We start from the raw sequence: 26,318 nt of genomic DNA, 5'->3' as shown, positions 1-26,318 counted from the left end.
GGGAGGCGAGCAGGCCAGAGGTGGATGAACGCAGTGCCCTTGTTTGGGTGTAGGGCCGGATCAGAGCCTGAAGGTACTGAGGTGCCGTTCCCCTCACAGCTCCGTAGGCAAGCACCATGGTCTTGTAGCGGATGCGAGCTTCAACTGGAAGCCAGTGGAGAGAGCGGAGGAGCGGAGTGACGTGAGAGAACTTGGGAAGGTTGAACACCAGACGGGCTGCGGCGTTCTGGATGAGTTGTAGGGGTTTAATGGCACAGGCAGGGAGCCCAGCCAACAGCGAGTTGCAGTAATCCAGACGGGAGATGACAAGTGCCTGGATTAGGACCTGCGCCGCTTCCTGTGTGAGGCAGGGTCGTACTCTGCGGATGTTGTAGAGCATGAACCTACAGGAATTAGTGAATTTCTCCAGGAGTGGGGAGAAGAGGGGGTGTATTTGAGATGGGAGTATCTAGAATTGACAATTGATATATGCCATTGGATGAGGTAATGTTTTGGTACTAAGAAGTACCAAGAACGAGATTAGAACCTCGTCTTAGAGAGCAAACTGAACGATAATGTATAGCTAATGCTATCTGGCTATGGGATACTCCTCTCTCTCAACTAAAAGTCTTTCTTTGTGAACTGTTCCTGAGATCTGTGGTTTGTCATGTAAGTTGAGAGGGGTGTATCTTGGCTATAAAAGATACTAAGAATTGTTTTGTAAGCACTCTCGGAGAATTCATTTATAGACACTGAATTGATCTGAGAGTCAACGGGCTATGGTGAAGCTCATATAATTAAAGATGGACTTTAAAATATAACTGACTTGTGTGTGGTTTGTAAACATAACTCATTTAGTAATACAGGAAATTACCACGACAAGTCGTTGAAAGTTCTTGCAGATGCAATCTATGAATACCTCAGCATCCACAACAGGTAAACTCTGAGAAGAGATAAACCACTTGGTTGGCATGAAAGTCAGATATTCCAGGGAATAGTTTTAACAGTACTACATTGTTATATGACTTGCATACAGGGTGACAAACTTTTGGAAATATTCACCATGCTGCATTGAGGTCTGGTCAGAAATTCTACAGGTAATAGTTTTTCTCAGTTGTTGGTTTACTTTCCTGATTTGAATCGATCCTTTCAACTGCAGTAGTCGCTTTGTGTTTGTCCCCGGTCCTGAAGATCCTAGTCCCAGCACAATCCTACCCAGGTGAGAGTGGAAAAACTGAGACAAATTATTCCTCTGTTGTATTGCTCTGTTGTATTGCTCATGATTTGACTATAATCCTCTGATGTTTCAATGTTTCTCAATAGACACTTTCTATAGTTTTTTTTCTGTTCTGTACTAACCATGAGGTACTCTACTTTATATAAATGCTTATGTCCTCAGGCCCCGTTGGCAGACCACATCACTGAGGAGTTCAGACAGAGGGTGCCATTCTCTGTGTTCACTACGAACCCATGCAGGTGACTGAAATATTATAGTTGCTTGATTTGTTAACTTTTCCATAATTTGTTTCTCATCTTGAACTTTATTAGCAAAGATCTTATGATTTTTTTTCACATAATAGCTAATATGTAGCATTGTCAAATACATTTGTCTGCATAAGGCTACATTTGCTCATTATAGCATTTTACCAATCTTGTTTTCACAGGTTACTAGATGGCTTGTTGTCTTTGTTTTGCCACTGCAGTGGCATTTTGTAAATGTCATCTTTGACGTATAACAACATGTGAATCTACTTTTCCTGTGTCAGAATCCAGTACTGCAGCCAGGAGATTGTTGTCATTTGAGAAGACCTGGTGAACAAGATGTGTAGAAATTGTGTCCGGCTGCCTAGCAGCAATCTCCGCATTCCAAACCATGTGAGATTTAGCTCCTCAGTTATGACACAGTCAACCTCTACTACTACTGCCTATAGCATCTAACTTGGCTACTAACCATGGCCTGTATTCACAAAGCATTTCAGAGAAGGGGTGCTGATCTAGGATTGCCCCCTCCCCCCCCAAACTTATTTTGTCCAGATTATTTCTAGGTTCACTGCTATCTTCCTCTGTTCTTCAGAAATACAATTAATCAAAATAAGACCACTCCTGGTCACTGACAGACCACTTTTCCCAGCGCATTCTTCACAATTTGACACCTCAAACAGGTCTCCCACATATGCATCCCAACAAGAAGAGATTCATTATCATTCATACATGTATCCTCCACTCCAATTCCAGTTTTCAATACTACTGTTGTCCATTCAGAACATTCGTCTTCACCAACTTTGCTCGACAAGCTGCTTGATTCGAACTCATCATCCACTTCCATCTTTCCCTGACAGCATGTCCCAGCAGCCTTTGCCTTCCTCCATTTCTAAAAGGGACATGTCTTCTTAAAGGGATAGCCCACCAAAATGACTATGGCAGCCATCTTGGATTTGACAGTGAAAATAATGCAGTCAGAACTGGCAGATACATAATATAACAGCATTAAAATGAAAATACACAAAGGTTTAACCTTGCAAAGTTTTTAAAACTTTAAACCAGATGTCATTATATGTCTATCACCTCACACTACCTTTTGTATCATGGAGAATAAAGGTTCACATTCCTTGAATTGTCAACTTTGTTCTTTTTCACTTGACTGGTGAATGTTTGACAATAAAATCATATTTTTATTACGCTTCTATCCTGGCTACTATCCTTCTTGCACAAATGAAATTATATTGACCCCATAAAGATGGCGGAAATGAGATGTTCTTGGCTGCTTCCGGTCAGGCTTCAACTAAATGTTGCACAGTAATCACTGGACAAAAACAACGCTTTACGCTAAAGCAGACGTCGGTCATTTGAAGTCCTGTAAGTAAGTGACATATTTTTGCAAGGTTGAATCTGTCCCTTTTCAATGTTTTATGCATTAAACGCAGTTAAATTGGATGATATGGCAAACTAGCTAGCACGTTCATGTCAGCTGTTTCTGCAAGCTTTCTAACGCGTTAGCTAGCTAGGCTACGTTGATTATCAATCAATATGTTTAAAACGATGCTAACTGCAAACTAGTCTTTATACACGAGCTACGTATTTATATTATGTTAATGATAGCATGAAAGCTAACGTGTCTTGCGTTCCCATGTAAACAAACCATCCTTCACGGTGCAAAAAGTTGTCAGGTGTTTAAGTGTTTTTGTGATCTGGCACAGTACACAGTTGGTACATAGTACTTGCAGGTTCATACTAGTTAACAGGCAATAACAATCCAAGTATTACCCAGTAACAGCTATATATTACCAAAACAATTATGTATACACATTTATTTAACTAGGCAAGTCAGTTAATAAGAACAATAAGATTCTTATTTACAATGATGGCCAAACCCGGACGACGCTGGGCCAATTGTGCGCCTATCTATGGGACCCCCAATCATGGCCGGATGTGATACAGCACAGGTGTCAAACTCATTCCACGGAGGGCCGAGTGTCTGCGGGTTTTCGTTCCTCCCTTGTACTTGATTGATGAATTAACATCACTAATTAGTTAGGAACTCCCCACACCTGGTTGTCTAGGGCTTTATTGAAAGGAAAAACCAAAAACCTGCAGACACAAGGCCCTCCGTGGAATGAGTTTGACACCCCTGTGATACAGCCTGGATTTGTTGGCCAGTTTTAGGTACACCACACAGTTTACGAAAATAGTTAGCTCCTACAGACAGTGAGTCAGGTGGCCGTGGCTTGCTATATAGAGCAGGCATTGTTACTGTTCGATTAAACGTTGGAATAGGCAAAACGAGTGACCTAAGCAATGTATGATCGTTGGTACCAGGCACGACGGATCCAGTATCTCGGAAACAGCCGCCCTCCTGGGCTTTTCATGCAGGTCGAGGTCACTTTGAGTCAAAATGCAAGCAGATATCTACCTCTCAGATTTATTTAAACATGACTTAAAAAAGTAAGCCTATGCCACATTAACCAATTAAAACAATATATATGGGGGATTGGAAATGATGCCGACAATTACATTGTTGGAAGCTACAATTTATCTGCAATATTAAAGCTGAGCTACACCCTTAAAAAACAAAAAACGTTAACCAATTAAAAGTTCTGTAGCAATGTTTGTGCATATTGTCTATGCCTGAATTGCCCTGACAATGTTCTTCTCAGACCATTTTCAAATTACATAAAAAAATGTAGGTATATGATCACACTGGTAATTATTATTTTTTTGTATAACTTGTGAGGCACAGCTGAGTGTCTTTTTACTGGACTGATGGCCTGCATCTGATGGTCAGTCTGAGGGGAGGGAGCAGCGGTGTGGCTGCCACTCACCATCCCTGCGCACACCTTCTTCCACTGAGAAAAGGGGACACAGTCTTCCAGCTGATTGCGAAACTCAAGTCACGCATTATTTCTGCCTCATGCGCCAATTAACATTACTCATATGACCAGAGAAAGTTAAATATTCCTCTATTAAAATAGACAAGCTGCGAATAATAACAACGCAAGCTTATTGGAACACTTTGCTATACTCATTCATTGCAGCTGCAGTGCTGGTTGTAGCGTGAGCGGAAGTAGGGAGAATGCACATTTTATGGCTTTATAAAAGTGTTGAACAAAGTGTTGACAGTGCTGAATAACCTAAACATGAACTTACTCATAAAAACAGCTCTTTGCTGTATTCGTTGCGTTCTAGTCATGCTTTTGAAATCTCAGTATCAACTTTGCCAGGCGTTTGAGGCTTCTTTTTACAGTTTATGCCTCGAGGAAACTGCAGATGTGTTGATCTGAGCTATGATTGGCCAGCAGTAGGCCTATGGCTGCACTTGACTGGGCAGGCAGAGTTCTACCTCCAGACATGAAATGGTTCAAAATGGGAACACTTTGCCTTGTAGGGCTGCTGAATCAAGTGCGCCAACAGTACGAAATGTTTGGTGATCGACTAGGAATGCCTTGAAGATTGACCAGTTGGTGACCACAGGTCTAGGGTTTCCCAAGAATGGGCGACAAACAAAAAAACATCCAGTTAGCGGTAGTGCTGTGGGTGAAGGAGAATTGCAAAAATCGTGCAAGCTAACAGGCGGGCCACAAACAGACAAATAATGGCACAGTACAACAGTGGTGTGTAGAACAACATCTCAGAATGCACAACTTATCGAGCATTGTCACGGTTTGGCTATTGCAGTAGCAGACCACGCTGGGTTCCACTCCTATCAGCTAAAAACAATAATAATTTGGGCTGTTCTGGAGGCAAATGGGGGTCCAACCCGGTACTATACTGAACAAAAATAAATGTAACATGCAACAATTTCATAGATTTTACTGAGTTAGTTCATATAAGGAATTCAGTCAATTGAAATCAATTAATTAGGCCCTATCTATGGATTTCACATGACTGGCAATACAAATATGCATCTGTTGGTCACAGATACCAGAAAAAAAGTCAGTATCTGGTGTGATACTGACTATGGGGGTCTCATTCAGCTCGACACACATCTCCTTTGCATAGAGTTGATCAGGCTGTTGATTGTGGCCTGTGGAATGTTGTCCCACTCCTCAATGGCTGTGCGAAGTTGCTGGATATTGGCAGGAATTGAAACACGCTGTCGGACATGTCTATCCAGAGCATTCCAAACATGCTCATTGGGGGACAGGTCTGAGTATGCAGGCTGTGGAAGCATTGGGACATTTTCAGCTTCCAGGAATTGTGTACAGATCCTTGCGATATCATGCTGAAAAAATTAGGTGATGGAGGCGAATGAATGGCACGACAATGGGCCTCAGAATCTTGTCACGTTATCTCTGTGCATTCAAATTGACATAGATAAAAAGCGAATTGTGTTCATAGTCCGTAGCTTATGCCTTCCCATACCATAACCCCACCACCACTATGAGGCACACTGTTCACAACATTTACATCAGCAAACCACTCGCCCACACAATTCCATACACGTGGTCTGCGGTTGTGAGGCCGGTTGGATGTATTGCCAAATTCTCTAAACCAAAGTTTGAGTGAAATTAATGTAACGATTGAGAAATGGTGCACTTGTGTAATGATCTTGCTGTTTTAATCAGCTTCTTGATATGCCATCCCTATCAGGTGGATGGATTATCTTGGCAAAGGAGAAATGCTCACTAACAGGGATGTAAACACATTTGTGCACACAATTTGAGGGAAATACGCTTTTTGTGCATATGGGACATTTCTGGGATGTCGTATTTCAGCTCATGAAACCAACCCCTAACGTGTTCATATTTTTGTTCAGTGTAGATGAGTGTACCTAATAAACTGGTGTGTGTAGTTGAGCTAGCTGCTTATAGCCCCATGTTGGGGATGGGAATTCTTAACTACAGTAAATGTCTATCGCTCCAATAACCCTCAAAATCCTTGTGCATGCAAAACTATGTAGCCCTCTTCTCCCATCCAGGTGATCATGGCAGAAATGGAGGACAATGCTGACCGCTTGCCTGTTGAGGAGGAAGACGAGGAGTCCGAGAGAGATGAAGAGGAGAGAGAATTTGACTGGGTGGGGGATGAGGCTGATGAACTCGATGAGGATGCAGTTCTTCTGGACACTGAAGAGCCCTTTGAGTTGGACCAGCCAGCTGAGCGCAGTGGCCACATAGCAGTGGTGGATGGCCACTGCATGTATGTTTGGGGAGGATATAAGGTAAGCAAGTATGACTGACAGACAGACATTTGGAATTTGCTGTCAGATGAACAGTAATATTTATTAAGACCTTTGTTTAGATGTTAGTTTATAGTGTATCTAAATAATAGAATTCTGAACTATACCATTCCAATCAGTCTTTAACCATAATTTTTACTGGGAGATTTGGCATCAACTTTGACCTTCCTAAACATTTTGTCTGGAGTTTTACTGTGTTATCTATTACCAGGGAAAGTGTGACATGGGTCAAGTGGACTAAAACAGTGTCAAGATTCCATTGACTTCCCTCTTGTTTGTCTTCTAACTAGAATTCCCAGACCACTGGCTTCATTGACTTATACTTGCCAAAGAATGAAATCTGGATATACAACATGGAGACAGAACAATGGTAATAAGGATTTTAACTTAATTTTGTTTGTAGTTGTGTCTAGCTGTGAAATCTAGGTTGTCACAAATCAAATGGCACCCTATTCCCTATATAGTGCACAACTTTTGACCAGACCTTATACAGGGCCTTCAGAAAGTATTCATATCACTTGACTTATTCAACATTTTGTTGTTACAGCCTGAATACAAATACAATACAACGGATTCGACTAAAACTCAATACCCAATAATGACAAAGCGAACACGTTTTTAGAAACTTTAGCAAATTTATATAAGTATTCACACCCCTGAGTCAATGCATGTTAGAATCACCTTTGACAGCGACTACAGCTATGAGTCTTTCTGGGTAAGTCTTAAGAGCTTTGCACACCTGGATTGTACAATATTTGCCAACTATTATTCAACAAATTCTTCAAGCTCTGTGAAGTTGGTTGTTGATCATTACTAGACAGCCATTTAAGTCTTGCCATAGATTTCCCAGACAATTTTAAATCAAAGCTATAACTAAGCCACTCAGGAACATTCAATGTCGTCTTGGTAAGTGACTCCAGAGAATATTTGGCCTTGTGTTTTAGGGTATAGTCCTGCTGAAAGGTGAATTTGTCTCCCAGTATCGGTTGGAAGACAAACTGAACCAGGCTTTCCTCAAGGATTTTGCCTATGCTATTCTGTTTATTTTTATCTTAAATTCTGGAATCCTTGCCGATGACAAGCATACCCATAACATTATGCAGCCACCACCACGCTTGAAAATGAAGCGTGGTACTCAGTGATGTTGTGTAGGATTTGCCACAAACATATCTTTGTATTCAGAACTTTCATTTCATTTTGGTCTGTTTTACTTTAGTACCTTATTGCAAACATGATGCATATTTTTGGAATATTTATATTCTGTACAGGCTTCCTCCTTTTCACTCAGTCAATTAGGTTATAGTATTGTGGAGTAGCTACAATGTTGTTGATCCATCCTCCGTTTTCTCCTATCACAGCTATTGAAGTCACCATTGACCTCATAGTGAAATCCCTACAGTTTCCTTCGTCTCCGGCAGGAAGGACGCATGTATCTTTGTAGTGACTGGGTGTATTGATACACCATCAAAAGTGTAATTAATAACTTCACCATGGTCAAAGGGATATTCAATATCTGTTATTTTTTTACCCATCTACCTATAGGTTGCCGTCTTTGTGAGGCATTGGAAAACCTCCCAGGTCTTTTGTGTTTGAAATGTACTGCTCAACTGAGGGACCTTACAGATAATTGTATGTGTGGGGTAGCAATGAGGTAGTCATTAAAAAAAATAATGTTAAACACTATTATTGTACACAGTGTCCATGCAACTTATGACTTGTTAAGCACATTTTTACTCCTGAACTTATTTAGGCTTGCAATAACAAACAAGTTGACTACTTATTGACTCAAGGCAATTCAGCTTAATTTTTTTTAAATGAATGTAATTTTTTTTGAAAAACATTCCACTTTGACATTATGGGGTATTGTGTGTAGGCCAATGCCACAAAAACTAAATGTAATCCATTTTAAATTCAGGCTACAACACAACAAAATGTGGTAAAAGTCAAGGGGTGTGAATACTTTGAAGGCACTGTATCTACTGTCTATTTGCAGGAAGAAGCAGATGGCGGGGGGTAACCTTCATGCCGCCATGTCTGGCAGCTGTGGAGTGTGTGTGGACGGCGTCCTCTATCTGTTTGGAGGCCACCATGCCAGAGGAAACACTAACCGGGTGTGTGTGTGCGTGTTGTCTTGTATAATTTCGGCACACAGAACCAAATTTCTCATGCACGCTGGCCAACTGCTGTATTTGCAGTAGTATTCTAAGGGCAAAGGATTTGAAGTCTACACCCCTCCCTTTCTGCCAAAGCCGTTCCCAGCCCCCACCTTTCCAGAAACTGGAAATATTTTGTGCTGCATGCTACCAACATGGAGGTATCTTTCGATGCAACTATTTCACATGTAAGCAGTGATGATTAGAGAATTACAGAATTTTCCATTTAAAATCCCTGCCCCCACTTTAAAGCAACAATCCCAGTAGAAACAATAACAAAGCGGCTCCCCAACCCTGATTTGGTGAACAGCTGAGGGATGGGTCTGAAAATGTAAGCACTCTCAAATTCATAGAGAGAGCTATGAATGCAAGGACTGACCATCCATGATATCAAAATGATAGTTTTAACCCTGGTTTGATGCTATATAGTGTTTGTTTACAACAAGCTTTTATTTTGGTTTCTGATGGGGTACGAGAGTTGAACTAAATTCATAAGTTCTGAAAGAATCAATGGGGTACATATCATTAATTTATTAAGTCCACAAATGGATGTAGCAACTGCTGATTGCTCCTTTAAGCACCATGGCAGGATTTATGCATTTATCCTTATCTCACCTCAGAAGCCTGTTTGCCAACAGACTTAAAGGCCCAATGCAGCCATATTTATATCGATGTCAAATAATTTCTGGGTAACTAAGTACCTTACTGTAATTTTTTCATTAAAACTGACAATCGCTTGATTGCAAAAAAAATATTTCTCAAGCAAGAATTTTGCAAGGACTGTGGCTGTGTGGAGGGGAAAACTTAATACTAGCTGTTATTGGGATACAGGTTTGGAGATCTTTGTTATTAATCAATTTATGGCCTAGTGATATCACCAGGAAAGCCAAAACTCCTGCCCATGCAAACAGGCTGATTAGATGGCCCTATGTAGATTGTATTTTCCACTATAACACTTTTTTTACAGTCACCAGGTTTCCGGCCAACAGAGTAAAGTAATGAAGTAAAACATGTAATGACCAGCATAATGGAAACAAACATTTTCTTCCCAAATGTCGACAACTAAATGCGCTAGGTAGGATATTTTTGTTTGTAAAATGTATTTTGCAAGAAATGTCGGTGGAAATGCGTAAGTATTGATATAACATATCAAAGTGAACTTGGAGTCACGTGATGACATGTCCTCCCACTACAACTCGTCAGGAAAGCATGCAGTTTATTAGGCTACAGATGAACTTCAGAGTGGTGAAAGTGCAAGGTGATGAGCTTGATGCTCCTTTCCAATAAATAGAGGTTCTTATTCTGGTGACATCTTAAATCGATGCTTGGCTGCCATTTGACAAATACAAAAATCTCGATATTTTGTCCTTAATAATAATCTCATCATGTAGGCAATATTTTCGCTCAAGCCAACAGTGTGCTGATAAAGCTGTTGTCTGGAGAGCAATGCCAGTGGGCACCTGCAAAAAAACATTTTGTGATGAAAGCCCATTTAACTTTTAATCGCTACATTTGTTGTGCAATGACACAAAACACTGGAGAACAGAATTTTGACTGCACTGGGCCTTTAAAATGTTAATGTTAGTTACAAGAGACTAGTCTTATTCCATTTATACCGTCTGCCCTTCAGGTCTTTCGGCTCCCTCTCCGAACACCTCTCCTCTGCTGGGAGGAGATGAAGGATCTTAAGGGCCTGGCCCCGTCCTGCAAGGACAAACTGGGCTGCTGGGTTCACAAGAATAGGTGAGTTGGTCTATTGGCAGGCAGTGTATTTATATAATAGGTCTTATAGTTGCTCCATCTCATTACCCCTAAAGCAGCGTTTACCAAGCTATGGGGTCGCAAGAGAAATTCTACACAGAAGATCATACAAAATTGACTGATGATCTTCTGAACTTCCCAATACCTTTGATGCATTTGTCACTTCAAACCATTTCTCCATTAACTGCTGGCTATTCACAGGCTAGTATTCTTCGGGGGCTATGGATATATGGCACAAGGAGCTCACAGAGGGACATTTGAATACGATGAAACTTCATTCGTGGTATGGTCAATTAATTGCACAACCCTTGAAACCTTCAGCTGCTTTTAACATCAGTATGAAAATGGTCTGTTAAGTGTATCTTTCTGCAGCAAAGGGAGTTGTCAATGATAGTAAAGTTCTTGGTCGTGTTAATTAGGCACCAAACATATTTTTTTTACTGAAACGGGGATGGACAACCAATAAGAAATGCACATTTTTGTTCCGTAGTTAAATGTTTGCATGCCCTAATGAAAACAACCCCTTCTCTGTGTGGTGTAACAGGGAGATAATCTGGGGCGGGGCTGGAACAACCACATTCACATCCTGGACCTGGAGATGTCCACCTGGAGCCAGCCAGTCACCAAGGTAACAGCATTCCCTTAAATCACAGCTTTCTGTGTTGGAAGCCATTTTGCACATCCGTTTCAATGGGAGCTCCAGTCTCACCTCTCCATCTCCCCTTTTTATTGAAGGGTAATGCCCCATCTCCCCGGGCAGCACATGCCTGTGCCAAGGTGGGCAACCGAGGCTATGTGTTTGGGGGGCGTTACAGGGTAAGTAGGAATGTTCTGAAAAGAGATTACTGTCAAATGTGAAATGGTATCACTGGCCTGTAGATACAGATGTTGACTTATTACATAAAGGATCTTGTTTTCTAAATGTTTGATGCTTTGTCTCTTTTACAACAGGATTACCGCCTGAACGACTTGTACTACATCAACATGGATTCCTGGGAGTGGCATGAAATGTATGAGATGGGGTCCTCATCCAAAATGTCTTAGCATTAAAATCCTTTTTTTAAATGGGAGGATGATGTGCTCTAACCCATGGATGTACCTCTGTTCACCTTTATGGGACAAACCCTTTACCCCGGTCCTATATCTCCTCTACAGGAGTGTTCCTCAGCAGGGTCCTGTGGGACGCTCATGGCACTCCCTCACCCCCGTGTCACCTGATCACATCTTCCTGTTCGGAGGCTTCACAACATATAGAGAGACACTGAGTGAGTGAAGAATACTTCCTTGTCCATTTTCCTTGAGTCCATGGCATGACCAAATGTTTTTATTCCTCCATCCATTTGTAATATATACAGGTGACGCTTGGCTGTACTGCATCAGCAAGAACGAGTGGCAGCAGTACAAGCACAATCATACACAGAGCCCCAGGTAATATCCCAAGAGAAACCAATTAGTGGTAATGAATAGGAGCTTGCTTGTGTGTGTGTCCTTAGTCATGTGAGTCAATAGTGATTTTCCTCTTTTTTTGTGTCAGGCTCTGGCACACGGCCTGTTCCGGTTCTGATGGGGAGGTGTTTGTGTTTGGCGGTTGTGCCAATAACCTGCTGTCCCATCAGCGAGCAGTGAGTACAGTGAGACCACACCTTCTTGGTGTCTGGCCCAAGTGTCACAAATTAGAACTACAAACTGATTGATAACCAGGTTTACTACAAAGTATGGTTTGAATAAAGGTATGTCAATTGCCTTTCACAGGCTCACAGCAAAGAGTTGCTGGTGTTCACGGTTCAACCCAAGTCACTTGTCTGGTGAGTAGAGAAACAACCCTGAACCCAGACACAAAAACATGGCCCTAACTACTGGGAGTTAGTCAGTCTGTTTTCTTCTGAACACATCAGCTCTGATACATATCCTAGTCAATGAAAAACTTGCTTAAGTGGTGCCTGATTGTCCCCCCCTCTCTAGGTTCTGTATGGAAGCAGCATTGCAGCACAGAGAGTTACTGGCTGCGTCATGGAACTGCCTGCCTAAACACTTGCTACACAGTCTCAAACAGAGGATGGGAGGCATCAACGCACTGGGGTCATGAGGCATATACCACCACATTCTATGGGATGCCGGGGTGTGTGTGGACAGCCATGGCCTTGGTGCTAGCTGAACAAAGAGGATGGCTCAACCCATCTTGTCACGAGTGGAATTAATTTAGTGAAAAAAAACGTAGGCTTTTGATGGGAGTGGGTTTGGCCAATCAGCAAGCATGGCAACATTCATTATCCTTACGTGTGAATTTGTCATGCCAGTGTTCGAACATGTATATTTTTTTAAAGTGAAAGTACCATGTTCAGTCCTGCTGGAAAGGTGTTATTCCTTTGACCATGTTAGTCAGAAGAGGCTCGTGTAGTATTTTGTCTGTTTTTAATCAGGTAATAATACCAGTTGCACTGAAGTTACCACAAAAAGTTACTCATTTTGTATTATTTGCACAAGTTTCATTATAAAAACCTTAATTTTGAATCAAGAAAAAATAAATGTCAGATTTTGTTCTGAGATTTTGCATTGCTTTCCCCCTCCGTCATCTCGTCCAGGAAAATGAATGCGTCGGTGCACAAGCTTTTCCTGTCATCCAAGTCCTATTAAGGGTGGGGTTAACTCATTGTTTTGTGAAGAAAGCCCATGTCGACTAAATTGTATAGGTCTATTTCTTCTTGGCTGCCATTAGGTTAGGTGCTGATACTTTAACTTTGCCTGGGATGTTTCTTGATAAATCTGTATCCTGAAATGAGAAAAGGATGGTTGTTGTTTTGTGCTAAGGTGCTTACATATTCCAGAATGTCAAATTGATTATATATATGTGTAAATGGCAGGTTAGACATCTTTCAGCAAAATCACTTGTAGTATTTGGACGCTCCAAAAACATCCGTTTAGAAATGGCAAAGCTCTCAGTATAGTGATGCAAGTCTTAAGATGTTGTACGCAATGTTATATTCCCTTTTGGCGACTCTAAATTTCCCTGTCCAGCTGTTCAATTCTGTGTAGCCTGCTGCTAGTTAAATGCCAAAGTAAAGGAATCACCAACTTAGTCATCATAGGGCGTTGGCCACCACGAGCCGCTTCTATGCCCCTTGGCATAGATTCTACAACTGTCTGTAAATATACTTTGTATTCCTCATTTACTCAGATGTTGTGGATAAAGTTTGGAATGACACAATTTCATGTGTCATTCCAACATCTAAAGACCTGCATCGCTTTGCTGTTTCTAAAAGGACGTATTTGGAGCCTGTGTTCATATTTTTCGGAAGTGATTAGCTGTTTGGGGTTTCTCAAAAATGTGAAATCACAAAAGATGTGTTATAGAATGTTATAGAAATAACTCAAGGGCACACTGACCTAGTTGGCTCGTGAGTTCGAACCAGCAACCTTTTGGTTACTGGTCAAACACTAGGCTTACGTGCCGTTCAGTAGTCTCAAAATGGGTGAGGTACTATCTGAACTCTGTCCAATAAAAATAACTTGTTTTCCTACGGTGCACCCTAATGAACAAGATACAGGTATGTGGATCCGCCTTACCTTGACACTGCGAAACAGGTCCTTCTCTCTGGTCGAAGCCTCCCTGGCCTTCATGAAGCTGAATACTGCAGTGCGGGCAGCTGGGAGGACAAAATATAGATAGATACAGAATTTCCTAGGATCCAGCCATATCATTTATAATACTAGATAAGAGATGGAGACCTGCACACTGTCAAAAAAAGTAACAAATCCATTTAAGCCTCAGTTTTGGATTTATTCCTTTTTTTGTTACTGTGCGGGTCTCTACCTCTTCCAGTATTCTTATTGACTCCTATGCACCTGGAACAGACACTATTCAGTAGTAAGGACCTTAAAAGACGCAAGTGCTGAGCGATTAGTGCTTTTTGAGGTTGTTTTGGTTTATAAAAAGAATCATACAGATCTGTTTTGAACACTGAAACAATTAATAAAAGTCCCATGAAGGTATTGACTGCTCATTACTGCTTCACTTATGGACCATCATTTATTCACTTTAATAAAATACTTCAGTTGTGTATTACTTTTTATTTAATTCCAAGTCATCATCATCCCTATAGAGCTGCTGCATAATACAATCACAATTTTGTCGTTTTTCAAAGTAAATAAGGCATACTTTTATGACTGCTGAATACCAACAATCACTTAAATCATGTATTTTCAGGTAGAAACACCTCGTGAAGCAACAGCTGCTCTCTATATCCCCTCAAGATTGTGCATTCTTCTGCCTCTTCAAAGCAGGCATAAAAGAAACCAACCAAACCAACCAGTAGATGCGCAATTGATTGTGGTCATAGGAGTTAATTACTACGTTTTATGCACTTAAACTATGTAGAATTCTGACCTAGTTGGAAACTACAACTCCCTCACACAGTTCAGGTTGGATCTGATTTATTTCTAGAGAAACAGCAATGTGCGGATTGAGCTCACAGGGGAAAAAACGAACGAAATCGAATTCAAATAAATTGAAACGACGTCGGACGAATTAGTTGTTTAAAAAAATAAGTTTTGGTTAATCGCTCAGCACTAGCAGACGCCCTCTTATCATTTATAAGACGTTAATTGCTCTGATATTACCTTTTCCTTTCTTCTGGGTCCCTGGTGTCAACTTCACCTTGTGCCTATTGGGAAACACTGTTGTTTAGCTAACTTTTAAAACATAGCCAGGTCCCATTTCCTAAGGCAAATGGAAGCAGAATAAGTATATCCTTATTTGGGTAAATGGATTAATCAACATTGGTGTTAGGTTGGCTTCGATGGAATGGTAGGAGGATTTGGTATTTCAATGGTAACGTTACATAGATATTATACAACTAGGTAGATATGTTGTCATTACTTGTAGTTGGAGAGGGCAGTGTAGGGGGCACAGACTGGCACAGCGAACAGCAACACATCCTCTGGGTGGGGTTGGCCCGTCAGAGAATTCAGCAGTTTCTCTGCTTCCTAGGGAAGTCAATGGAGAGACAATAAGACAAGGATGTTGGCACTGCAACAAAGGATTTCATTATTTTATCCCCTTTTTTCAAAATTAAAATATATTTATACCTAGCCAGGTTTGAACAGTAATACAGTAATCTCGAAGAACCCACCTCTGCTCCAGGGTTGTCTTGGTCCTGTTCATCTCCTTCCTGCAACAGAAAGAAAATAGTCTCCCTTTTTCTTCAATCACCTTTGTTTCAGTTCTTAGATCAAGCAAACATGGATTCAGAGGCCCTATTCAAATACTCTTAAGATGCATTCTTCCTTCCTTAAAGTAATCACTGATCTGACAAATGGATTGATGATTGGTGCCAGTTTTCCATGGCATTGCTTTCACCAATTATGTCATGTTAGATCAGTTGCTACGTTTCCATTAACTTGTCCAGTGATTTTTTTTCTCGACATTTAGCCAGTTTGCATGGAAAATAGATGTGACAATTGCCTTTAAGACTTTCCAGTCTTAACAGTCTTGTGTTGACAAAAACAGCTGGACATAATGACGTTACAACAAAAAAGAAAGCACTTTTTCACAAAAACCTAGTGTCGAATAGAAATAAAGTGTTTCCATGATACATTTAGGCAGCCTGTATGCTTTACAGTCCGCAAAAGCCAGCATGGATAAAATGCAAGAATTTACTAATATTTCTCATGTGCCATCATAACACCACACACCGTGCCATGGTGAAACTTGCACTCCTGTATATCTGAAATAATTGGATGGTGAAACTTGCATCCAGCCAACCAGAAAAGCAAGGCGAAGTAATTTAAGCATTCTTGAATGTCAAGACAATCTTTGTCCTTAAATTTGTGGAGAAATGTAGATTTAGAAAGCAGTAGGCATTTAGAATTAAATGTGGAGTGAAGCTTTGTAATTGCGTGATATCACGTGCCATGCGTACCTTCAAAAATTATTTAACAATCATCATTATTCAAAAAACACTGTTTCCATCATCATTTGTTGCAATAAAAGAGTTTGACAAAAGCAAAATCCACCCGTCGAACAGGTAAAAATGAAAAAAAGATAAACATGAAGTGTTGGTCCCATGAGCGGAAATATTCCATAAACACAAAAATATTATTTCTCACAAATTTGTTTATATCCCTGTTAGTGAGCATTTATCCTTCTATGAACTGTAACTCAGTAAAATCGTTGCGTGTTGTGCGTTTAAATATTTTTTTCAGTATTGATCTTTAGAACATTTCTATTATACTTTTGTACTATTTATATTATACTATTGGGGCAGCAGGTAGCCTAGTGGTTAGAGTGTTGGACTAGTAACCGAAAGGTTGCAAGATAGAATGACCGAGCTGACAAGGTAAAACTCTGTCGTTCTGCCCCTGAACAAGGCAGTTAACCCACTGTTCCTAAGCCGTCACTGAAAATAAGAATGTGTTCTAAACTGACTTGGCTAGTTAAATAAAGGTTAAAAAAAAAAAAAAAAAAAATTGGGGGACATTATTTTTGTCTAATAAACCTCAGGTCAATGGAAACCTGCCTATTGATTACTTTGAGGAAGGAATCATTCATTTTAAGAGCATTTGCGTGTTCCCTGGAGAGAGAAAAACAAAAACCTTTCTGATGATTGTTGCACTTTCGGACACTGAACAGACATGGAGCAGTTTGACTTGTTTTTTTTACCTTGTCATCCTGTTCAGGTGCTGCTCCCTCCTCCCCAGCCAGATCCTCCACTTCCCCTTCTGGTTTCTTTAAGATGACCTCCTGAGGACGAGGTCTCTGGGCTTGCTTCTGAGGTGCTTTTCTCAACACCTCGTCTTTACCCTTCCCCTTCTTGCCCTTCTTAGGCTTCTCTTCCTTAGTGGAGCCAGCAGACTGCAGACGGAAAAGGTTTGGGATTTCAATAAATTCCTGTACTGTACTGCTTTATTGGAAACATTTATTGGTAACCAGTTACCAGCCATAAAAAAACTCCCTTTCATTCAATGTGTTTTTATAAATTCTTTGGTATACAGATATGCTCTTGTGTTCCAGTTTATAATCCAGACATTTCAACAGTATGAGGGAAAGTTCAACATCATACTCCTCACCCCCAACAATTTCATCATCAGCTCCCGATCCTCTTCGTCTTGGTCTTTGTACTTCTCTTTTATTTTCTTCAGCTTGTTCTGGATTTCAACAACAGCATAGATGAAAAGCTTGACTTTCAATGGCAGTTTATTCTAACTAATGCCACCACGAAGACAGGGAAGCTGACAATAACCTTAGCCTGCACTAGATCCAATCTCCAGTCCAATTGGACTACAACTAATTTAGTTAATTCAAAACTTTGAAAATGTCTCACCTTTTGATGTCTCTTAAGAGGTTGCTGAGAGGCTCCTCCCCCTCCTTCGCTCTTGGTTTTCTGATTGGCTGCGGAGGCACCATGCGTCTCCTCGATCTTTCCCTCTTCTTCCTGAGTTTCAGAAAGATCCTGTTTCCCCTTCTTCTCCTCCCTTTGGACAAGAAGAAAGCAGCAAAACAAAACCATTGCATTCATGCATTAATGTTAGACACGAGGGAAGGTTACATTGCTATGTATTTAGCTTACCTTCTTTGCTTCGCTGTAATGTGTTTCCCCCCCTCCTTTTGCGCCTCCACATCAACCTAATGAAGAATAAATTGTACATACAGTTGAAGTCAGAAGTTTACATACACCTTAGCCAAATACATTTAAACTTAGTTTCACAATTCCTGACATATAATCCTGGTAAAAATTCCCCGTTTTAGGTCAGTTAGGATCACCACTTTATTTTAAGAAATGTGAAACGTAAGAATAATAGTAGAGAGAATTATTTATTTCAGCTTTTATTTCTTTCATCACATTCCCAGTGGGTCAAAAGTTTACATACACTCAATTAGTATTTGGTAGCATTGCCTTTAAATTGTTTAACTTGGATCAAACGTGTCGGGTAGCCTTCTACAAGCTTCCCACAATAAGTTGGGTGAATTTTGGCCCATTCCTCCTGACAAAGCTGGTGTAACTGAGTCAGGTTTGTAGGCCTCCTCGCTCGCAAACACTTTTTAAATTCTGCCCACCCATTTTCTTTAGGGTTGACGTCAGGGCTTTGTGATGGCTACTCCAACACCTTGACTTTGTTGTCCTTAAGCCATTTTGCCACAACATTGGAAGTATGCTTGGGGTCATTGTCCATTTGGAAGACCCATTTGCAACCAAGTTTTAACTTCCCGACTGATGTCTTGAGATGTTGTTTCAATATATCGACATAATTTTCCGTCCTCATGATGCCATCTATTTTGTGAAGTGCACCAGTCCCTCCTGCAGCAAAGCACCCCCACAACATGATGCTGCCAACCCCCGTGTTCCACGGTTGGGATGGTGTTCTTCGGCTTGCAAGCCTCCCCCTTTTTCCTCCAAACATAACGATGGTCCTTATGACAAAGAGTTCTATTTTTGTTTCATCAGACCAGAGGACATTTCTCCAAAAAGTACGATCTTTGTCTCCATGTGCAGTTCCAAACCGTAGTCTTTTTTATGGCGGGTTTGGAGCAGTGGCTTCTTCCTTGCTGAGCGGCCTTTCAGGTTATGTCGATATAGGACTTGTTTTACTGTTGATATAGATACTTTTGTATCCGTTTCCTCCAGCATCTTCACAAGTTCCTTTGCTGTTGTTCTGGGATTGATTTGCACTTTTCACACCAAAGTATGTTCAGCTCTAGGAGACAGAACGCATCTCCTTCCTGAGCGGTATGACGGCTGTGTGGTCCCATGGTGTTTATTGTTTGTACAGATGAACGTGGTACCTTCAGGCGTTTGGAAATTGCTCTCAAGGATGAACCAGACCTGGTAGAGGTCTACAATTTATTTTATGAGGTCTTGACTGATTTCTTTTGATTTTCCCATAATGTCAAGCAAAGAGGCACGGAGTTTGAAGGTAGGCCTTGAAATACATCTACACCTCAAATAGGCTAATTTACATAATTTGAGTCAATCAGAAGCTTATAAATCCATGACATCGTTTTCTGGAATTTTTCAAGCTGTTTAAAGCCACAGTCAACTTAGTGTATGTAAACTTCTGACCCACTGGAATTGTGATACAGTGAAATAAGCTTACTTGTGTCATGCACAAAGTAGATGTCCTAACCGACTTGCCAAAACTATAGTTTGTTAACAAGAAATTTGTGGAGTAGTTGAAAAAGGAGTTTTAATGACTCCAACCTAAGTGTATGTAAACTTCCGACTTCAACTGTATATTACGTTTACAAAATAAAAACGTATACTATAAAACATCAATTATTTTATTGCATAATGAAACCAGATTAATGCAAGCAGTCAGAAGTTCACCGATCACAATGGCTTTACCTGAATGGACACCTTTTTGAAACCAGCACTTTGTGTTTCCCTGGAGAGAGAAACAAACAGAAACCTTTCTGATGACTGTTGCACTTTCGGACACTGAACAGACCTGGGTCAAATAGACATGTCAAATACTTGAGCTGCACTTTATTCTGCCATCGTATCTTACGTCAAAAAAAGAGCTGCTGGATATCAGGACAGCGATCACTCACCTCGTATTAGACAAATATTTTTTCTTCAACAAGGAGGATGATGATGTACTTCAGACACCCAACAAGTCCCAAATCTCTGTCATTGGCAAGAGAAAGAGACGCAGGTATAGAGGACACAGGGCGGGTTGCCTCGTAAGGATCCGCTGATGGCGTTTGGGAAATCTGCCCTTACTATCAATATTACTTGCCAACGTACAATCATTGGACAATAAATTAGATGAGGTACGGTCACGAATATCCTACCAACAGGACATCAAAAATTGTAATATCTTACGTTTCACCGAATTGTGGCGGCTAGATAGAACAACACACTCCGGTAAGACGGGGGGGGGGGGGTATGTGTATATTTGTAAAAAAACAGCTGGTGCACGAAATCTAACCCAGAGGCGGCGCTCCTAGTGGCCGAGGACTTCAATGCAGGGAAACTTAAATCAGTTTTACCTAATTTCTATCAGCATGTTAAATGTGCAACCAGAGGGAAAAAAAATTATAGGTAACCTTTACTCCACACACAGAGATGCGTACAAAGCTCTCCCTCGCCCTCTATTTAGCAAATCTGTTCCTAATTATATCCTCCTGATTCCTGCTTACAAGTAAAAATTTAAGCAGGAAGCACCAGTGACTCGGTCTAAAGTACAGGACTGTTTTGCTAGCACAGGACTGGAATATGTTCCGGGATTCTTCCGATGGCATTGAGGAGTACACCACATCAGTCACTGGCTTTATCAATAAGTGCATCGAGGACGTCGTTCCCACAGTGGAACTGTGGGAATAACCCAACCAGAAGCCATGGATTACAGGCAACATTCGCACTGAGCTAAAGGGTAGAGCTGCCGCTTTCAAGGTGCGGGACTAACCCGGAAGCTTATAAGAAATCCTGTTATGCTCTCCGACGAACCATCAAACAGGCAAAGCGCCAATACATGACTAAGATTGAATCGTACTACACTGGCTCCGACGCTCGTCGGATGTGGCAGGGCCTGCAAACTATTACAGTCTACAAAGGGAAGCACAGCCACGAGCTGCCCAGTGACATGAGCCTACCAGACGAGCTAAATCGTTGTCGGTGATCAGGCCTACCACTGTTGTGTCGTCTGTAAACTTGATGGTGCTGTAGTCGTGCCTGGCCATGCAGTCGCTTCGAGGCAAGCAACACCGAGGCATGCATGAGAGAATCAGCTGTTCCGGACGACTGTGTGATCACGCTTTCCGTAGCCGATGTGAGAAAGACCTTTTTTAGAATTTACCAGTCATTGTTTCAACGCAGCCTTGAAATGCGTGGAGAGAGTTCAGGAGCCAAGATGATTTGGATGGACTCAGTCATTCCTGTAGAGTATCTTCTGTTTCCAGAAGGTGTCAAAGTTATCAATAAAAGTGACTACAGCAGAGCTACAGTAGTATTTTAGTGTAATGCCAGCAGTCTGCTGAATCTTTCACACCCGCGGCCCAACGATGGTACTGGACCTGAAATTATTGGCAGTTTTTGAGTCTTTTAATACTAAAATCAGTTCTTTAAAATCAATTTTTCAAACGTTCGAAGCTAGCCCTCCTGATGTCATTTGACCCCACATGGACTACGACAGTGTCATGTGGGAAAAAGTAGGTGGGCGTGGGTTCCCCAGTAGCTTATGTAGGTTTGCTACTTGCTTGCTAAGTGTAGCTACTTCTCTTCTGTAGTCCTTCGCAAGCAAGCAGTTGCTACATTGAAAGTCAACGCGGTCCACATTGTCCCGGAACAAAGCAAAGTAAACGCAGCTCCTGCAACATTGGAAACATTCAATAGCGGCCTCCATTTGAGACCACCGAGTCAGCTAGGCTAGTTGGGCTTTCGCGTCTCTCCCCCTATACAGAATCTGTTAAGATCCCAGGACAGATAGCAGCGCTCACAGCAATTTAGCCCAACAGAGCCACAGGATTCAAAATAAAAGTATATAAAAACACTTGTCAGCTTTTAAACCAAGGTCTTTAATTCAGGCGTCAGTGTTCGACAGGTTTCAGTTTCGGCGGTCGACAACAACAAACGTACGTCGCGCTCTGATGACATTCACAAGGGTTTAGGCTTTAATACATGAAGGTCAGTCAATGCGGAAAAAGTCAAGAACTTTTAAAGTGCAGCCCTAAAAACCATCAAGCGCTCTGATGAAACTGACTCTCATGGGGATCACCACAGGAAAGGAAGGCCCAGAGTTCTCTCTGCTGCAGATAAGTTCATTAGAGTTAACGGCACCAAATTTATGCATCACAGAGTTCAAGTAACATACAAATCTCAACATCAACTGTTCAGAGGAGACTGTGTGAATCAGGCCTTCATGGTCGAATTGCTGCAAAGAAACCACTACTAAAGGACACCAATAATAAGAAGAGACTTGCTTGGGTCAAGAAACATGAGCAATGGACATCAGACCAGTGGAAATCTCTCCTTTGGTCTGAGGAGTCCAAATTTGAGATTTTTGGTGCCAACTGCCGTGTCTTTGTGAGACGCTGAGTAGGTGAACAGATGATCTCCGCATGTGTGGTTCCCACCGTGAAGCATGGAGGAGGTGTGATGGTGCTTTGCTGGTGACTCTGTGATTTATTTAGAATTCAAGGCACACTTACTCCAGAAATACGCCATCCCCATCTGGTTTGCGCATAGTGGAACTATAATTTGTTTTTCAACAGAACAATAACCGAAAACACACCTCCAGGCTGTGCAAGGGCTATTTGACCAAGAAGGAGAGTGATGGAGTGCTGCATTAGATGACCTGGCCTCCACAATCACCTGACCTCAACCCAATTGAGATGGTTTAGGAGGAGTGGGACCGCAGATTGAAGGAAAAGCAGCCAACAACTGCTCAGCATATGTGGGAACTCCTTCAAGACTGTTGGAAAGAGCATTCCAGGTGAAGCTGGTTGAGAGAATGCAAGAGTGTGCAACGCTGTCATCAAGGCAAAGGGTGTGTACTTTGAAGAATCTTAAATATATTTTGATTTGTTGAACACTTTTTTTGGTTACTACATGATTCCATATGTGTTATTTCATAGTGTTGATGTCTTCACTATTATTATACAATGTAGAAAATAGTCTAAATAAAGAAAAATCCTTGAATGAGTAGGTGTCCCCAAATGTTTGACTGGTACTGTATCTCTAAACTATTTCACCTACATATTTGACCTAGGTCTACTGCTCTAGACACTAGCCTTTACTCAATTCAAAAGGTAATAGTTGGTATTCAAATACAGTGGAATAACATATTAACATGACCGGCACACATACAATGGCGACATACAGTAGCAGCAGCATAATATTACCTGGTGGACTGCAAGTGGGACAGGGAGATGGTGGTGTCTGGAAAACTGAACTCTGCACTCTCCCCATCACTCTTCACCTTGAGCCCCTCCACCTCATCCTCCTCTCCTTCCTCCTTCATGTCGTCCAGTTCTTTAGCGTCTCCATCCTCCTTATGTTCAGCCTCTGCCCCTTCGGTGGCTTTCTCTACTTTTACCTCCACTCCATTCTTCTTTCCATCTCCTCCTCCGTCTTCCCCCTCTCCCTCGTTGCTACTGTCATCCCCTGGGAAAGCATACGTATGGTACATAAATGCAACAACCAGTAGATTTACATACAGGTGTGTGTGTGTCTGTGGCTCTTGAAGTCCTGTACCTATAAGCTCCTCCCCATCCTCTAGTAGCTCTGCTGTGCTGGACGTCACATCCGAAATGTCCTCGTCAATGGTCTTGACCTTCCTCTCACCCCGGTGTCTGAATACACACTGCTCATCTACCTGTGGACACAAGACTGGACTGTTGAGCCAAGATAAAGTTTACCAACTGACTCCTCAAAAGGCAGTCAGATATATTTTAAGACTATGACAGAGCAAACACGTTTCAAACATGAGCTTTTACCTTGAAGAGAAAGCTGAAACCCATCATTAAATAAGAGGGCGGCATAAAGTTCTTCTTTCCTGTGAAAATAGGAATGCGGTTTTAGCTGTCGATAATCCAAAACGACATAATTGACACATAACCACCATGTGGTGGCTACTGGGAAGATGTTGGCGTACCTCGGATCATGAAACTTCCAGTGGTCAGGTATTCTCCAGTGGGGGCCGACTTAGTCACCTAGACAGAGAGAGACGAGAAGAGTTATAATTGGAGCAGCTCTGACTATACCCTGATCTAACCATCCAATCCTGCAGCAGGCTCCCAGGAGAACTCACCTGGTGGTGGTGCACCCACCATGCGCTGGTGATGACCTTGGCGTCCCAGGCTGCACTGTAGCACACGGCCATGGTGCCCGCCTCGGTCAAGGTGCGTGGAGGAATGGGCACACCTAGAGGGAAGAGATAGAAGTGTCACAATACACCCCATTAAAATACATGGAGAGTTCACAGATGATTGTCAACACTTAAGCTTGAATTCAAGTCGGGTAGTTATAACTAGAATTTGGGCTAAGATGGGTTATTCACTTTAAGTTGCATGAACATACAGTACTAGTCAAAAGTTTGGACACACCTACTCATTCAATTGTTTTTCTTTATTTTTACTATTTTCTACATTGTAGAATAATAGTGAAGACATCACAACTATGAAAGAACATATGGAATCATGTAGTAACCAAAAAAGTTGGTTACAAATCAAAATATATTTTATATTCTTCAAAGCACTGTTCCTAGGCCGTCATTTTATTTAAGAATTTGCTCTTAACTGACTTGCCTAGCTAAATAAAGGTTAAATAAAAAATTTAAACATTTAAGTAGCCACCCTTTGCCTTGACAGCTTTGCACACTCTTGGCATTCTCTCAACCAGCTTCACCTGGAATGCTTTTCCAACACTCTAGAAGGAGTTCCCACATATGCTGAGCACTTGTTGGCTGCTTTTCCGTCACTCTGCGGTCCGACTCATCCCAAACCATCTCAATTGGGTTGAGGACGGGTGATTGTGGAGGCCAGGTCATCTGATGCAGCACTCCATCACTCTCCTTCTTTGTCAAATAGCCCTTACACAGCCTGGCAGTGTGTTGAGTGATTGTCCTGTTGAAAAACAAACGGTAGTCCCTATCTGGTTTGTGCTTAGTGGATAGTGTGTCGCAGCACAATGCTGTGGTAGCCATGTTGGTTAAGTGTGCCTTGAATTCAAAATAAATAACAGAGTCACCAGCAAAGCACCCTCACACCTCCTCCATGCTTCACATGTGGTTCACACATGCGGAAATCATCCATTCACCTACTCTGTCTCACAAAGACACTGTGGTTGGAACCAAAAATTTCAAATTTGGACTCAGACCTAAGGAGTGATTTCCACCGGTCTAATATCCATTGCTCATGTTTCTTGGCCCAAGCAAGTCTCTTCTTCCATGAAGGCCTGATTCACGCAGTCACCTCTGAACAGTTGATGTTGAGATGTGTCGGAAGAATTTATTTGGGCTGCAATTTCTGAGGCTGATAACTCTAAGGAACTTATCCTCTGCAGCAAAGGTAACTCTGGGTCTTCCTTTCCTGTGGCAGTCCTCATGAGAGACAGTTTCATCATAGCGCTTGATGGTTTTTAGGACTGCACTTGAAGAAACTTTCAAAGTTCTTGAAATGTTCCGGATTGACTGACCTTCCAAGTCTTAAAGTAATGACGGACCGTTGTTTCTCTTTGCTTATTTGAGCTGTTCTTGCCATAATATGGACTTGGTCTTTTACCAAATAGGGCTATCTTCTGTATACCACCCCTACCATGTCACAACACAAATGATTGGCTCAAACGCATTAAGGAGGAAATAAATTCCACAAATTAACTTTTACGAAGGCACACCTCATAAAGCTGGTTGAAAGAATGCCAAGAGTGTGCAAAGCTGTCATCAAGGCAAAGGTTGGCTACTTTGAAGAATATAAAATATATTTTGATTTGTTTAATCCTTTTTTGGTTACTACATGAAACTATTATTCTACAATGTAGAAAATAGTATATTTAATGAAAAACCCTGTAATGAGTAGGTGTGCCCAAACTTGACTGGTACTGTATATTAAAGAGAGATTCCAGAGGATAAGAGAGCATCATTTGACTGAACAACAGTGTGCTGATCACAGAACTAGGCCAGCTCTTACCAGATGGGTTCTTGATGACACAACTAGTAGCTCCATGGAGGTCGGCGTGAACGTAGATATCCCCTGATAAGAGACACCAACAGAGGATGAGATTTTCACACGGGTAGAGAGATAGTATGGATATTGGAAC

General features: G+C 41.5%; 2 protein-coding genes across 4 annotated transcripts in view; one reads left to right on the top strand and one right to left on the bottom strand.

The window, feature by feature from the left end:
- LOC129812546 (kelch domain-containing protein 2-like) overlaps positions 1-14,559 on the top strand; it is a 19,219-nt gene extending 4,660 nt beyond the window's left edge. The window contains exons 1-14 of one of the 3 annotated variants that reach the window (XM_055864200.1): positions 2,706-2,835; positions 6,395-6,637; positions 6,946-7,025; positions 8,649-8,766; positions 10,439-10,551; positions 10,771-10,852; positions 11,114-11,197; positions 11,305-11,385; positions 11,521-11,579; positions 11,725-11,834; positions 11,925-11,997; positions 12,104-12,191; positions 12,322-12,374; positions 12,532-14,559. In XM_055864200.1, the coding sequence (XP_055720175.1) occupies positions 6,401-6,637; positions 6,946-7,025; positions 8,649-8,766; positions 10,439-10,551; positions 10,771-10,852; positions 11,114-11,197; positions 11,305-11,385; positions 11,521-11,579; positions 11,725-11,834; positions 11,925-11,997; positions 12,104-12,191; positions 12,322-12,374; positions 12,532-12,655 (1,302 nt within the window). In that variant the 5' untranslated portion in view covers positions 2,706-2,835; positions 6,395-6,400 and the 3' untranslated portion in view covers positions 12,656-14,559. Of the gene's footprint in view, positions 1-2,705; positions 2,840-6,394; positions 6,638-6,945; positions 7,026-8,648; positions 8,767-10,438; positions 10,552-10,770; positions 10,853-11,113; positions 11,198-11,304; positions 11,386-11,520; positions 11,580-11,724; positions 11,835-11,924; positions 11,998-12,103; positions 12,192-12,321; positions 12,375-12,531 lie in introns of those variants that run through there. The other 2 variants (XM_055864199.1, XM_055864198.1) reach the window with 2 other exon arrangements.
- Positions 12,965-26,318, bottom strand: part of LOC129812541 (ribosome quality control complex subunit NEMF-like) — a 26,402-nt gene continuing 13,048 nt past the window's right edge. The window contains exons 17-32 of the mRNA XM_055864182.1: positions 26,189-26,251; positions 24,313-24,425; positions 24,157-24,214; positions 23,999-24,057; positions 23,757-23,877; positions 23,405-23,666; positions 19,908-19,947; positions 18,135-18,190; positions 17,889-18,039; positions 17,635-17,712; positions 17,228-17,419; positions 15,699-15,737; positions 15,446-15,552; positions 15,187-15,230; positions 14,134-14,213; positions 12,965-13,339 (exon numbers count right to left, since the gene is read on the bottom strand). Of these exons, the coding sequence (XP_055720157.1) occupies positions 13,262-13,339; positions 14,134-14,213; positions 15,187-15,230; positions 15,446-15,552; positions 15,699-15,737; positions 17,228-17,419; positions 17,635-17,712; positions 17,889-18,039; positions 18,135-18,190; positions 19,908-19,947; positions 23,405-23,666; positions 23,757-23,877; positions 23,999-24,057; positions 24,157-24,214; positions 24,313-24,425; positions 26,189-26,251 (1,541 nt within the window). The 3' untranslated portion in view covers positions 12,965-13,261. The remainder of the gene's footprint in view (positions 13,340-14,133; positions 14,214-15,186; positions 15,231-15,445; positions 15,553-15,698; positions 15,738-17,227; positions 17,420-17,634; positions 17,713-17,888; positions 18,040-18,134; positions 18,191-19,907; positions 19,948-23,404; positions 23,667-23,756; positions 23,878-23,998; positions 24,058-24,156; positions 24,215-24,312; positions 24,426-26,188; positions 26,252-26,318) is intronic.

The sequence above is a fragment of the Salvelinus fontinalis genome, chromosome 16, assembly GCF_029448725.1.
Source record: "Salvelinus fontinalis isolate EN_2023a chromosome 16, ASM2944872v1, whole genome shotgun sequence".
Taxonomy (NCBI): Eukaryota; Metazoa; Chordata; class Actinopteri; order Salmoniformes; family Salmonidae; genus Salvelinus; species Salvelinus fontinalis.
Note: the sequence above shows the minus strand (reverse complement) of the source record. Positions and strands in the feature narration are given on the sequence as shown.